Source organism: Caenorhabditis elegans, chromosome III, assembly GCF_000002985.6.
Source record: "Caenorhabditis elegans chromosome III".
Classification (NCBI taxonomy): domain Eukaryota; kingdom Metazoa; phylum Nematoda; class Chromadorea; order Rhabditida; family Rhabditidae; genus Caenorhabditis; species Caenorhabditis elegans.
Window position 1 is genome coordinate 686,204 of NC_003281.10, and position 14,717 is coordinate 700,920.

Here is a 14,717-nt window from a genome sequence, read left to right on the forward strand (position 1 = left end):
AAATCTTATTTTCCAATTTAAAAACTATAAATTTCAAACAAAATCAGTAAATTTAGTGTTTGCAAATTCTTCGGCTATACGTGTTCCAGGAGTACAAGAAATCCAAAACAAATGACCGTGAATATCAGTTGAACACCATGGGTCATAGGTTGAAAAGCGAATTGTATGATTTTTGAAGTTGTCTGAAAATTTTCAAATTTTGAATGAAACATAAAATTCAGCTCAAATGAAAAAAAAAACTAAAAAGAATGCGCTTGCTCTGGATCTTAATTTTTAGCTATTATAAGATGCATTTTAAATTTAAAATTGCAATTTCGCGCCAAATTAAAAAAAAATTAAAATTTGAATTTCCAAAAAAGGTCGCCGCGTTAAAAAATTTTTTGGAAAACTCCCAACATTTTAGTGGTGCGCGTCTACACTGTCTACAAGAAACAAGTGGGTTTTCTACAGTATTAAGTAAACTGCAGCTAAAATATGAAACCTACTTCCTTTTGTCCAATGTACCACAGATCCATCTTCATTCAACTCCTTGTACAGTAATCCTATATGTGCCTTTACTTCATTCAAAGCTACAGTAATCCTCAATCCATTTCCCACTGTTCTATTTTTCTGCACCAACTTCAATTTAGATTGTCCTTTCTCCAAGTTTTCTAAGAAGTTCAAATTGAAATTGCTAGCCATGACCATAAAATTGAAAATTTCATGCTTTGTAGTACATTCCTTATACCAATTAAGTAATGTTCTTCCGTTTAAAAATGGAAACATTCCATTTTCAATTAGCACATTTTGAAGAGCCGCGAGGTCGTTTGAAGCCGTGCTCGGTTGGGAAATCTGAAAGAAAACACGTTTTTGATTTACAAGATCGATATATCGTGACGTCATGCGTGTTATTTCACTGTGACATCACACCATTAAAAATCAACTATTTTTTACCTCCACAATTTGGAATAACATGGAATATTTTAAATTCTACAAAATTACCAAGTTTTTCTTTGAAAACAGTGTGAAACTATGAGAAATCACTTGATTCATCTGGGAAATGAAATTAATTTTAGCTAAAACATCTGAAAAAGTACTCAAAAATGGCTTGGCAACTTTCAGATCATTTACATGCACTTTCTCATATGCTCTACCTGAAACTAATCTTATTTTCTGATAAATCACGTGATTTTCGATAGTCTTAATGAAAAATTGTCAAAAACCCCCGATTTTAAGGAAACTAACTTCGGAGAGATTTGAGCCTAACAAGTTTATAATCTATTACATAGACTTCAGAAGAATATCATTTTTGGGTCTCGCCACGCCGGGAAACGACTTACACAGTACCTCGTGGCGAGATCCATACGAATTACTGTGCAAATTCATAATAATAATAATAATAATTTATTACGCTCGCTGGGAGACGTGAAGGAATACAGAATACAAAAGTTATCATTGTTCGCTTGAACTAGAATTGGTGCAGTCGGGCAATTGTTTCCATTCCATTAGAATGTTGTCCTTGTCCTTGCGTTGTCCTTGCGTAGACTCCCCCATAGTGGGCGAGCGATTCCCGAGTGAAAATAATCACGGAATGATATGACATAATATGACAAGACTGAAACCCCGATAATTTCAGATCAAAGTTCGGCTATCATCGACGTAGACTTCTTGTGTAGCAACGGTGTCGCGACGGCCTACACGAGCACTTTGCAGAAAGATTTGGAGCATTTTTGGCTTACGAATGGCTTAAAAGCCCCTTCTGCTAGTAATGGGTTTGTAAAAACTACTCTTGAAATTATTGATCTGGTAAAAGCAGCGCCTCACAGAAAAAGAGGCAGGACATATTTTCGCAACATTGCGGCACGGTTTTCGCGAAAATTCAACTATTTCAACCATATTCTAATTTCACTTTACGTATTGAAAAATCATTCATAAAATTACACATTCATCTTTTTAATATTTTAACTTTCATTTTATCGCTTATCAACTCGAATTGACAATGAAAAATGATTTTTGAAAATTTCATCACAAAATTAATGTTTCACATTTTTGGTGTAAACTAAAATTTGCGTAGATTCCGCCTATATTTCAGCTTATTTATTTCTTAAATCGTATTTCTGTTGCTTTTTTATTGCGATCTACAAATTCATTGTGATCTACGCGTGATCTACAAAAACAAACGTCTTTTGCATTGTTTTTGACTCTTGTTGTCTAACCTACACACACACAGACCGTCATCCGAAAAGATACTTGGCACAGTGCCCGCAGTGTTGTGATCACTGCGCAACATGGTCCTCTTCCTCCCTTTCTCTGCGTCTCTCGCAAAAGAGTGTTGTCTGCAAACCGTTCGATAACTCTTGCGGTGTAGAGTTTTTTGTTGTTTTTTGTTTTCAAATCCTCGCTGTTCTCATTTTTTTGCTAGTTTCGTTTCCCATAATTGAAAACTGTTTATCAAAATAATCTTTTGTAGCTTTGCAAAGTTACAATCATGTTTCGTTTTTTCTCACAAATTCCGACAGAGATTTCATTTAATTTCAGTGACCACCACCTGACGCCAGTACAAGTACCAGCTCACATGACTAAGGGAAGTTCCGATTAAGCCAACGGATACGAAAACATCAGATATTCGTGTTTGAGGTATTGCGCATGTGTCTTCTGCCAGATTTTGACAATTTTTCATTTAGGAGGACATATCTATATAGAAGCTTGTCCATCTGTTGACAAGTCTCCCATTTGACCACTCCGATGGCTCCAATGCACCATATGAGATTTTGGCGACATTCCTTCCCATCAGTACAGAAACCTTCAAGTTTACAATTTCAATGAAAGAATTGAAAAACAGGCGCACTGGTTAATGGCGACTGTTGTCGATGTGGTCCGAAGAGAACTCTATTCATTGAATCTCCCGAATAATTACAGTAAGTTTCAGCTTGTTGAATTTGAAATAATTTTGTTATCTGTTTCAGCTCCATAAACAATTTCTACAATGAGAAGATTTCTGGAATTCCTTAGAACACTTGCTCCGCATGGAAATTGCCGTCGTCTTGAAGGAGCCGTTATTGGAAGATGGGACGAGTTGCCACGTCAAGCGATTGGAATTCTCATTGAGGACACTCGTGGTGGAACTCTTGGAAATTACATTGCCGCGGTGGGTTTAATCAAAAATATCGGGAGTACATACCACACTGGGTCATTTTGTAACTTGCTGGTGGGCTCAATCTCTGAGGCGTTGGAGGATGCCAAGCAGAATACAATGAGCATTTGCTCTATATGGAAATGCGGAGGGCACAGTCGAGAGTGGCTGGAATCCTGGTTCCACTGAAGTTTAAATATTCAAAAATGGAAAACATTATCTCATTTTCTTCAAACTTTCCACAGTTGGATTATTCTCTGTTAATTTTGCCGTGTAGGCAGGTATCATAATTGATCAACCATATCTAATTCTGGGCAATTCCACTCGTTTTTTCCTGGGCAGCTCCTTCTGTTTTTCAGCTAACTCGGGGGAAGGTCTGCTTAGAATACTATTCACTTGTGAACTGTTCATGACCCTTCTGGCAACAGTTGTGTTTTGATGTATTTTGATGGTTGGTGATGTCATTAGAACTTTGAACATTAGCTTAAACTGTGCTCTTTGGTATTAGGTTGTCGGGAAAGTCCTATTTTCATTCAATTATCTCCAGAAGTTAAATCAAACAAGGAGTATGATCCATCATGGCTAACATGCACTGTCAACATTCAGGTCTTACCTTTAAGGACACGAGTCAGATCGCAGAGAAGCCAATAATAATTTGGAGCAGTGTTAGATAATACGGTGGCTGAGGGAGTATCATCTATGCATATTTTGCCAGTTCCTGCTTCACTTGTTTTTGAACATGTGGACGGGCGTTATTATGCTTGAAATATAATTTCTTATTTTCCAAGGCTGAGTCATCAGCCGCTTTTTCAAATTTCGTAGTTTTCTTGAGTAAGCCTTTCCGGTGATAGTACGGGTAGTTTCAAATGGATCCGATTCAACAATGCCTTTAAGTGCATTAAAACCCAACGCATGTAATTTTTAATCGTGATGAGACCCATCGCGATGAGACCCATTTTGGCGGGAATTCAAATTTTCTGAATAAATGTTTTGGCGGAAATTCAAATTTTCTACGAAAATTTTTGCCGGGAATTCAAATTTTCAGAAAAAAAAATTTCGGTCCGTCTCCCTTCGTGGTGAGACCCATCGTGGCGAGACTCTCCGTTGTGAGACCAATCGTGATGAGACCCATCGTGGCGAGACCTATCGTGTTGAGACCCATCGTGGCGAGACCCTTCGTGGTGAGACCTAGCGGGGTGAGACCCTTTGTGGTGAGTCCCATCGTGATGAGACCCATCGTGATGAGACCCTTCGTGATGAGACCCTTCGTGATGAGACCCTTCGTGGTGAGACCTAGCGGGGTGAGACCCTTCGTGGTGAGTCCCATCGTGATGAGACCCATCGTGATGAGACCCATCGTGGTGAGACCCATCGTGATGAGACCCATCGTGGTGAGACCCATCGTGGTGAGACACGTGGTGGTGAGACCCATCTTAACGTACACAGTAATTGGAGAAACTTTTAAACTGATTTTTCCAAAAAGTTCAACTGCTAACTTGATAAAGAGCTCAATATTCCGTTGCCCCCCCCCCCCCCTATTTGTTGCCCCCAGGGATTATTGTTCTATTTCCTCGATTTCCGTTGCCCCGTTGTGTTGCGTTCGAGCAGCGTTGATTCTGTTGCCCCCCCCCCTTTTCGTTTCCCCGGGGATAATTAAATCCGTTGCCCCTAGGGATTGTTGGCCAATTTCAAAAAATTCCTTCAGAATTAGTTACACCTACTTTGTCAAACTGTACATTGTCAAACTCCACAAGTTTAAACTATGAAGTAGGCAAAATTATAAGTTTCAACATTAAAAATTTTGTCGGTAAATTCAAATAAAAAAAGAAGATTTCAAACATTATGCCAGCAATAGAATGATCATACCTCATTTCTTTCTTTTTTACAATCTAAAACCATTGATCTCTGCCAAAATCCCATAAATTGTTGAATATCTAAGGGAACTTGAACATTTCCAACTATTCTAGCTCCAAAGCGTTTAGGAATAGATTTCTTCGTAAATGTCGTAACTTCAAAATCCAAATGATCAGTTTTCGTGGAATTTTTATAGTTTACCACGTGGAAGCGGGAATCTTTCTGCAGAAGATGAGCGTTTTCTTGGGTTTTGTCTACACCGATCTGAATTTGTTTGAATTTTTTGTTGTAACTTTTAAAAAATCAATTAAGGCGATACCTTGACCCGTTTCTCTGTTTGCATATGACACGAATTTCTTTCGATTTGTTCAAGTATCTCAAAATCAATTAGGAGAACTGGAATGGGAGCTTTTAGGTAGTCTAAAAGAGTCGAGCAGAGTACGTACTCAACCTGAAAAAATTAAGCATTCAGAATTTACTGAAGTGGTTTGGAATCCACGTCAAATGAATTGCCCCAAGGCTTATTCGAAGCAATATAAAACAACTAACCGAAGGTTCAATTATCGGCGTTGTCAAAATCTCATTGTAGTACACTACTACGATAAAAATTGATAGAAACCAGTATAAAAGGCAGTTGAAGTACCTCATGGTGCTGTAGAAACACTGAGTGAGTTGGAGTTAGAAAGTCAAGGCAAAAAAAAAATGAAAAAAGTCTCACGAGTTAGTATTGTATTTGGTTTCATGTGGATACAATGAATGGACATATTCAACATAACTCAACGTCCACGTTTTTTTATTTGTGTAGAAGTGACTGTACTAAAAATGGGATGTCAAAAAAATCAATATTCCTTCAGTCTTCCGTGCCGAGCAGAATTTCGATTGACGGAACGGCATGACAACTTGTCGACATATTCCTACAAACAGGAATAACATAAAATTCAAGTTCGTCTACATGTTTGACAACGGTAGTGGTCAACACCAGCGATGTTTTTACCCGTTTTTGGGTGTTTTCACGTTTGACGGGTGACCTGCTCAAGAGTGTTTCGAATAATTACATTTTTTTTGAAACATCCCTGATCAACACATCTCCAAGGGTTTCAATTTTGCTAGTAACTACTATTACGGGACCATGAGATCATGAGAATGCCTAATTTTCTTGCGCTAAATATCTCGTAGCGAAGAGACCTGCGTCTCTTTTCACCATATGTTCTCTCGCTGCCGCGGCCTGCCAATATTTTCGCGCCAGTAAATAGGCATTCTCATGATCTCATGGTCCCGTAATATAATACCATTGTATCTAAATAAATAAAATTTCTGTCCTAGTGAAACAGACGCCAAATCGTTCTTCGTACGGTGTTTATTAATCAATTTATCACAAAGTAACAATCAACTCTTATTAATAACATAACCATTATTATCAATCCGTTGCCTTAATTCTTCAACGGTTCCCGTAGCAGCGATCCCATGTAACGCCGAGAGAATTGGCGGGAACTTTGACGCGGGGGGAGGTGCCACGCTTAGCTGCTCCCATTGAGATGTCAACTGGGATACTGTAGAAGGAGCACTTATATCTGTGTGCGTGGATTCAACGTGTGGCTCGAGTAACGCAACAATTTCTACAAAATCTGGTCGGGAGCTTGATTCGGGATGCCAGGCTTGAGGAATTAAGCTTAAGATGTGTGCTGGAAACTGTGCAGTTGGTTGATTTGGTAGTGTTGGTCTCCCCCGCTTATATGTCATCTCAGCCGCCGCCGCCGCAGGTTTTAGGTGTGAGAATGGGAGCTCCGCGGTGTGAATCTCCCAAATGACTAGAGCAAAGCTGAAGACGTCGACTTTTCTATCATATTTTCCAGATTGAGAGAACACCTCCGGTGCCATCCATCGCAGGTTCTGAAATTAAAAATGTTGCTGTATCATGTCCATTTGATATTACCCCGGGTTGCTTCGTCAAGTTCTCGTCCTCTCGTTGACAAACGAACCGACTTTCTCCAAAGTCTGCAACTACACTTCGCCCATCCGCGTGAATCAGAATATTATGACTGTTGAGATCTCTGAAATAAAATAATCATATTAGACGAAATAGGAGGTGCACTGTCAAAGTTTGGACATGCCTTTTATCATCGTCTAAAATTGTTCAAAAAGTTATCCTTTCTTAATTGTCAACAAAGCCCGCAAAAAGCATGCCCACAATTTTACCAAAATTTGAATAAATTCTGTTCATTCAAAGGACCGCCGAAAAATGAGACACAAACCCGAGTAATTCTTAATTTGAACATATTGATATCATTCTAAATACTAACCTGTGAATAACTGGTTTGGCAGCACTCTCGTGTAGATAACGCATCCCACGAGCAACATCTAGCGATATCCTCAATCGGAAGGCTGGATCCATGACTCTATAATTTTTTCTTTCTCCATTCTCTCTTCTTTAATGCAACACCACTCACCGCTTTTCCTCGTGGAGTAACCTGAACAAGGACCCGTTCTCTACAAATTCTGTGATGATTGCGAATTGCTGAAAATTTCATGTAATTTCAGATACATATTTCTTTTAGCCTCACACTCGGATCATCTAGCGATGTCCCGACAAACGCTACAACATTCGGATGAGCCAGTCGTGATAGAATGGAAACTTCTCGACAAAGCATGTCAGTTTCAGATTTGCAGCCAAATGCCATTGCTCTGTACCGTTTGACGGCTACCAGTTTTCCACGATACGTTCCTTTGTAGACTTTTCCAAATGAACCACTTCCAATGGATTCCTGGAAACATGGTTTCAAATGTGGTCTGAGCTTTATAAGAGACTAACTTGGAATTCGATCTCAGCCAAACACAAATGAAATGGTGCCGGCAACGCTGATCTCAACTGTAGTAGATCTGCCTTATCCCTAGTTAAACTTGTTAGACGACCCATTGGAGATGGTAGCGGAGTATATGAAGATTCTCCCGAACTGTATTCACTGCAGACATCCCCTTCAACAGTTCTAGCTGCATAGTGCTTGAGTAGAGCCACAATCGCATCATGGCCACGCTCATAAGCCCAGATAACCGGAGTTTGCTGGTCATCCAGTGATACTGTCGAATTGTAAGATGCGTTTGAGGAAGGTGTGTCACTTCGATTTAGTGCCATAATCGCAGAAGCTACCTTTGACGGCCGATTGGTGCCCGGGCCGGCTTGTTGTCTAAGGGCGCCCCCTTCAAAAGCCCTGGAGGCTAAGGATTGATCAGCTCCATTTTCGAGAAGGTATTGTACAATTCGCAGATGACCATGGTAGCAAGCAGAGTGAAGTGCTAAACAAAATTTAAAAAAATCAAATCATGTGAAATGGTCCAACAAATCTACCTGTATGCCCATCCTGCCCCTGATAGTTCGGATCTACTCCAGGATACTTCATGAGAAATGAAACGAGTTCTATCGATTTTCCACCGGTACATGCTGCATGTAACGGAGTCTCTGAGAACACGTTCTCCATATTAACAATGTTTGTTGGAGAACTATCAAGAATTGACTTTACAATGTCTAGACGGCCGCTGTAGCATGATAAGTGAAGGGCGGTGTCCCCGTAGAGATTTCGAGCGCAGATTCGATCATTGGTACCTCGGACTTGTTTGATGAGCATGTTGAGGATAACAAGGCTTCCGGATTTTGCAGCGTAGTGCAATGCTTGATTCCCTTCATCATCGGCAAGAAGAGCTGTAACAAAACGAAATTCTGAATTTAAAAAACCCAGCAATCGAATTGTTTAAGGATTCGAAAATTTTGATAGTCTCGTAAGTGCAAATTTTTCTTTAAAGATCGTTTTCTAAGAATCTTTGCTTTTCTTTTCTTCAAAAAAAATTTTGGCAAAAATCTCCGAATTTCTGAGGTCGGTTCGGCAAAAATTCGGCAAAGTTGCCGAGCTCCGCAAACGGTAAACTTGCGCTTACAACAACTTTTCCTGTAGAAATAACTCACGATCAGCTTTTGCCTCTAAGAGAAGCTTCGTAATCGATGTGAGACCCTTTGCAGCTGCCAAGTGGATTGGGCGATCATTTACTGCTCCGCCGAGATTCAAGTTGGCTGAGGCAGAGATTAATGTTCGTACCGCCTGAAAATTAAAAAGTTGACGGCGGTAATGGTAACTTCCAGAAGTTCTGGTAGCATTGTGAAGCTCTGAAAGATTTGAGAAAATTTGGAACTTTCTCTGAGTTCCGAAAAAATAGAAATTTCCGAATGATTTTAAAACTTTGAGAACGGTTTGGAAAATGACAACTTACATTTTCCTGTCCGAAATAGGTGGCACAATGAAGAGCGGTAAAATGCACAAAATCGGTAACATGAATATTTGCTCCAGAATTCAACAAAATAGTCAACATTTCAGAGTCTCCAATCATTGCAGCCAAGTGTAAAGCTGGTAATAAATGCCTTCCGGATTGATCCAGATCTACGAGTTTTGTTGCAATAAGAGCCTTCAAAATTGCCACGTCACCACGGTAAATTGCAATGTGCAGTGGAGTGAAGCCATTTGCAGATTGAGAGGAAATCAGGGTAATAGACGATTCTTTGGGTAGATTGTCGATTAAAAATTGAAGTTTCTCAGGTTGAGAGTCAGAGTGTCCCGCACAAATTATATGGAATAATGATAAAAGCTGAGTAGATTTTAGCTCCGCATTTTCTGGGCACATATGTTGCTTGAAATCTTCGAGGGATTTTTCACTGAAAACAACGAGATTTTTGAAAGAAGTTTTAATGTGAAAATAAAAATTGAAAAATTTGTTTGGCAAAAAACATAAGTATTAAAACAGGAGAGTGTAGCAAATTTGCAGAATTTTCCGTATGCCGAGCTCGGCAAATTTCAAAAATGTGGAAAAAAACTCACAAAGCAGCGATTTGTACGTCAACCCATCCCAAATTGGACCTTGATCTGACATCATCACTGAGTCGGCTTCTAACCACTGAATATCCTTCTGATATCTTCTTTTTCAGCTCGTCTGAAAACGTTCGCATTTTTATAAATTCAAATGCATAGAAGGAATAATTATAATTATATCTAGTATTTCTTTTCCACGTTGTGATAGTCTCCAAAAACTAAATAAATTATGAAATTTCACTACAGAACTTAAAAACTCACCAGAACACGAAGTTAGAGGCCTGGATTTATAATTTCCCATAATTCGATTTTAAGAAAATTCAAAATATCATAGAGAAATATCATAAATTTACATATTTATTCTGTGAAAAATCAATAAAATCGTAAAGCGGTAGGAGTGTGGGAATGCTCCTGCCGGGAAGGAGTTTGCCGTCTGCATCTCTTCCACCTTGCACTCTCTCACTATCTCTTTTTTTTCTGAGTGTGTCTGTGTCGCGAGAGCTCTTGTTAGATGTGTGATTGTAGTGTGTGTAAGATTTTCAGAGGGTGGATTGTAAAAAATAAAAAATTAAAATAAAAATTAAAATTTTGCAATAAGAATATCTTCATAAAAAATGAATTCCGAGTTTTTGTAAAAAAATTTCAGAAACCTTTGCAAATTGAAAGAAAGTGATTTAGGATTAAATGGTAGGTGTTTGTTGTTCACGATTGCCTGCCTACCTGTCTACCTAGTTTTTTCTGAGTCTTGACGTGATCTTCGGATCATAAGAGTAAATCTGCAAATTTTATTGAAGTTAAAAAGATATCAAAATGTTTAGAAAAACAAACAAATTAACTAAATTCGGAAAATTCGGCAATTTGCTGAGCTCCTCAAACGTCAAATTCGACAAATGCGGCAAATTTACCAAGCTTGTCAAACGGCTAATTCGGCAAATTTGCTGGAGACCCCTGGTGTCCACTACCGTCTGATAATGAAAATTCTCTATGAATCAAAGTTCTGAGTACTAAACTGTAAAATTTTTTCAAAAAGCCGTCTGAATTATAAGTTGTCAAAGTTCCGATAAAGTCTAAAAACCAGTTTATACATTTAAATGTATTTTGGTAAATGTTTTGTTGGTAACAATCATTTCCTCCTTGACTTTATCTCTTCCTATCTGATGTATTTTTCCTGCAATAACCAAGAGAGACCACTTTAAATTGCAAAAAAAAAAAATTTCCTCCTTCTTGTCTTTCAGTTCCGCTTTGCTTTTTTACTATTATAATTTTGATTATCATTTGCGCTTTTTCGGTGAAATTATGCTTGTTGCTTTGATCTGTTGTAAAGAAATGAATAAGTTGTAAAGAAATAAACAGATTTTATTAAATTGCGTTTATAGTTTTGAAATTACCAACAAAAACCAAAAACAGAACTTTAAAAAAAATTCGCATAGTTATTTTTTTTTATGTTATTTTAAACTTTCGAAAAATACCAACTTCGCGATTTTTTATATGGAAAAATTATAAATTAGTAAAATTTTATTTCCGTATCCTTTTCAATTTCTTTTAGATGACAAATTTCAAGTTATCCATCAAAAATTCTCAGGTTTTTTTAAATAAAATTTTTCTTGGTTTGGAAAGAATAAATCAAGTTATTTATCTCGTCTCGAAAATTTTTAAAATCAAATTTTTCTGCAAAAAAATTGCGAAAAACTCAAAAAATCTCAAAAAATTCTCAGAATGTTAACCTACTTCTAACCGTTCTGAAACACATTGAAAGTTTGCACAAAAAAATTGGAGCAATTCTACAGCCTAGTGAAAAATGCACTGAAACAATTTTCAGAATATTTTTGGGGTTGAGAGTAGAGCTTTGCCGCTTAAAATTTTGCAGTGACATATCCTCATGGAACAATTTTAAATGACACATGTCTCGTTTGGAAGTTTGACGGTAAAATGAGAACGTCACCTTGTGAATTTCATTCATAAAGCTGCTCAAGAATCTAGGTATTGACAAGGCCTGTGAATACAGGCTGCAATTTGACATAAATTTCAGAACCTGAAAATTTTCGATTTTTTTCAGGGAAATTTAGCGGAAAATCAAAACATCGAAAATTTTCCGATTTGCTCTGAAAAACATCGAACATGCCAAACTGCGTGCATGGCGCAGTCGGTTGGTTGTTTGTCTAGTAAACTGTCGGCTCTGGTTCGAGCCCCACTCAAGCAATGATGAATGAAAATCTGTAGCCTAAGTTCTGAATTCCCATGATCTTGAGATCTTGTCTGAGCTTTTCCTTGTGGAATTTTCTCTTTTTCACTGCCAACTCTGCGGGTTTTACTAAATGGCCTAGAAAAACCCAAAACTCGGCCAACGATTTATCTACAATTTTTACCCCAGTTTTCTGAAACTTTCCGGTTTTTTCGACGGTTGGTTTAGAAAAATTTGTCTGCGCGTACAAAATTCGAGTACCTAGGAACATTAGTACTATGTACGTAAAATGCCTATTTTTTACGTACAATACTCATTTTGCAAATTCACATATATGTATTATGTGCTTATAATACATGATTCGCGAACGGAAACTTGTACAACTTATAAATCGCAATTCATAAATTGTTTAAAAAAAAATGTATTTTGTATGTCTTCTAGGAAGAAAACGGCGCTTCAACTGTGTATGAAACTGTTCGCGCCTGGCGCAGACGGTTGGCAGTTAACACAGTTAAATCGCGGATTATACATTGTGTATAAAAAATGCTTCGCGATGGCACAATTCAAGTACCTCGGAACATTAGCATAATGTATACACGATGTACACATCGCTAACACGTATTCGCGATGTGTACATCGTGGATACATTATGTGTACATCGCGAACACACAAATGTGTTCGCGATGTATACATCATGTGTGGCCTGATAAATTTTTCTTATAAAAAGAAACAACTTTTCTCATTTTTCTCACTGGTCATTCCCACTGACCATTTCGTTTCCCTCACACTCATTAGAAATTTCCCACCACCCCGCGGACCCGAACCCACGCACCCTCTACCCTATTGCTCCTAACCCAAAGCCGTTACTTGCGAAGCCATCCCGCGCACACTCGCCTGTGTGTTTGCGTCGACTTAAATACTGATTTCCTCGCACGAGTTTCGATTAATTGGCTTAAAACTAATTATGTAAGCGGAAAAAATGTATCAGACCCTAAACTTGTACCGAAGTTGAAAGGCGAAGCTTCGGTTTGAAGAAGAACCTTTAGCTATCAAAAATGTACGTAGTCTGAAGCAGATAGTAAAGTTATTATATAGTTTGCAGTTCAAATTTAGCAGGAAAAATCAATTTATTGATTGATTTTAAGGCAACAATAGTCAAAATATAACAGTTAATCAACAGCAAACAACGGCATTAAAAAAAAACTAAACAATGTCTAACGACAAACAATAGAAAGAAAATTTATCGGTTAATCAGTTTCGTCCCCATCTTCCTCTTCTTCTTCGTCTTCAGCTTCTTCCTCTTCTTCCTCTTCATCTTCGTCTTCCTCGTCCGAGCTACTATCTTTGTCGGAAGAACGTGCTCGTGGCGAGGCTTCAAGGTTAACTGGAGATGGCTGATGGTTTTCTGGGATGGGATTCTCATCCCAATCGATATTCTCGTCGACTGGAATTTCCATGGTCGAGCAATATCTCATTCTCGTCGAGATTCATGAGATCTTCTTCGTGAATAGCCCTTCGTTCTTCGTTTTCAGACTGCATATTGATAGATTCCACCTCGTCTAGTTCTCGATTTGGAACAACTGTAAATTAAAAATTATTTTTAGTCTGGTTTTCAGATTTCACCTGGAGAAGTTCTAGGTCGGAAGTCTCGATAGGAGGTGCGAGGCATGGTGAGAAGACGTTACTCGATCTCTTTACTCACACTTTATTGCTTCTGAAATTTTACAAATGGTATTCTTTCTGCATAATGTGCAAATTGACAAGAAATGAGAGGATAAAGCATTATTAGACTTGTACAATTTAGTTCTTACAGTATACTACAGTATTAGCAATACTTTTTTTCGAGTACTTATGTATGTATAACTAGCGTTATACTTATTTTTAAATTTATATTCAATAGAAAATTTCACGTTCTTTTAGGAAAATCTATTTGATAAGACGAATTGTAAAAAAAAGTTCTCGAATATATTTTTACAAAAATTAAGTTTTTTATTTTTATTTTTGTAAATTGTCAATAATATTTTCTGAAAATCAAGTGTTATTTCAATTTCCTCTTTGTTGACTCTCAGTTCTCCAAATATTACCTAAACGTCTAGTTTTAGAAAACAATTGTAAAAATTATTCTGATTTTTCATGCAACAGTAATATTCACAACATTAAATGGGAAAAAAAATAATGGAAAACGTGAAAATTGACTTAAAAACGAAAGTAAATTGAAAAAATAGGAAAAAAATATGGCCAACTCTCCCTGGGGGCAACAAAAAAGGGGGCAACATTTGAACTCTCCCTGGGGGCAACAAATTAGGGGGCAACATTTTCATAAATGTAGGGGGCAGCAAAAAAGGGGGCAACATTTTAATGAACTTCTTGCCAACGCAACGGAAGTTGAGCAATTTCCTCCGCATAGAACTCCTGAGAATTGGAGCTTCTGGCGGGTCTTCACAGCTGTATGAGGTCTTGCGTTGTCATGTAACAGCAACAATTTTGATCCTCTAGGGCGGTGTAATTGATGAGCATGGACTACCTTTTCCAATTGAGTGCAGTACAGGTCAGCGTTGATGGTGGCGCCGTCTGGAAGAAGCTCTCGGAAAATAACACCCGTACTGTCCCACCAAATTGAGAGAAGCACTTTTTTCTTGTGAAGTTCCCCTTTGAGATCAGGTTTAGCGTGTTCCTCGACCGGGACCCACTGTTTCTTTCTGGTATGGTTCACATAACA

General features: G+C 38.0%; 3 protein-coding genes and 1 non-coding gene across 4 annotated transcripts in view; 2 read left to right on the forward strand and 2 right to left on the reverse strand.

Annotated features, from left to right (window-relative positions):
- W02B3.7 (uncharacterized protein) lies at positions 1 to 5,830 on the reverse strand. Its single transcript, NM_064838.4, has 6 exons — positions 5,685 to 5,830; positions 5,516 to 5,629; positions 5,286 to 5,417; positions 4,979 to 5,230; positions 486 to 831; positions 1 to 182 (listed from the first exon to the last, which is right to left on the reverse strand). Exons 2-6 carry the CDS (start codon positions 5,612 to 5,614, stop codon positions 34 to 36), a joined length of 978 nt encoding a protein of 325 aa, NP_497239.2. The 5' UTR covers positions 5,615 to 5,629; positions 5,685 to 5,830; the 3' UTR covers positions 1 to 33.
- Positions 2,966 to 14,717, forward strand: part of elf-1 (ETS domain-containing protein) — a gene marked incomplete at both ends in the record, with an annotated part of 26,654 nt that continues 14,902 nt past the window's right edge. The window contains one exon of the mRNA NM_001026010.5: positions 2,966 to 3,127. Within this exon, the coding sequence (NP_001021181.1) occupies positions 2,966 to 3,127 (162 nt within the window). The remainder of the gene's footprint in view (positions 3,128 to 14,717) is intronic.
- sel-15 (Protein kinase domain-containing protein) lies at positions 6,306 to 10,269 on the reverse strand. The gene is made up of 11 exons (NM_001381697.1): positions 10,078 to 10,269; positions 9,826 to 9,937; positions 9,224 to 9,662; positions 8,922 to 9,054; positions 8,310 to 8,660; positions 7,776 to 8,257; positions 7,528 to 7,728; positions 7,414 to 7,481; positions 7,267 to 7,362; positions 6,900 to 7,017; positions 6,306 to 6,856 (listed from the first exon to the last, which is right to left on the reverse strand). The coding sequence occupies exons 1-11, from the start codon at positions 10,115 to 10,117 to the stop codon at positions 6,353 to 6,355; spliced, it is 2,544 nt and encodes an 847-aa protein (NP_001366799.1). The 5' UTR covers positions 10,118 to 10,269; the 3' UTR covers positions 6,306 to 6,352.
- On the forward strand, positions 12,509 to 12,621 carry C24A1.8. Its single transcript, NR_101782.1, has one exon. It is a non-coding gene; the product is annotated as a small nucleolar RNA C24A1.8 (small nucleolar RNA).

Excerpts from the sequence above, each read along its gene's own strand:
- sel-15 (NM_001381697.1), bottom strand. The coding sequence starts at position 10,117 with ATGGGAAATTATAAATCCAGGCCTCTAACTTCGTGTTCTG. Across the intron at positions 9,055-9,223 it reads CCTATTTCGGACAGGAAAAT|GCGGTACGAACATTAATCTC; the intron begins GTAAGTTGTCAT and ends TTTAATTTTCAG. Across the intron at positions 6,857-6,899 it reads ACTTGACGAAGCAACCCGGG|AACCTGCGATGGATGGCACC; the intron begins GTAATATCAAAT and ends TTTTAATTTCAG.
- W02B3.7 (NM_064838.4), bottom strand. The coding sequence starts at position 5,614 with ATGAGGTACTTCAACTGCCTTTTATACTGGTTTCTATCAATTTTTATC. Across the intron at positions 5,231-5,285 it reads AAACAGAGAAACGGGTCAAG|ATCGGTGTAGACAAAACCCA; the intron begins GTATCGCCTTAA and ends AAACAAATTCAG. Across the intron at positions 183-485 it reads GGTACATTGGACAAAAGGAA|ACAACTTCAAAAATCATACA; the intron begins GTAGGTTTCATA and ends GAAAATTTTCAG.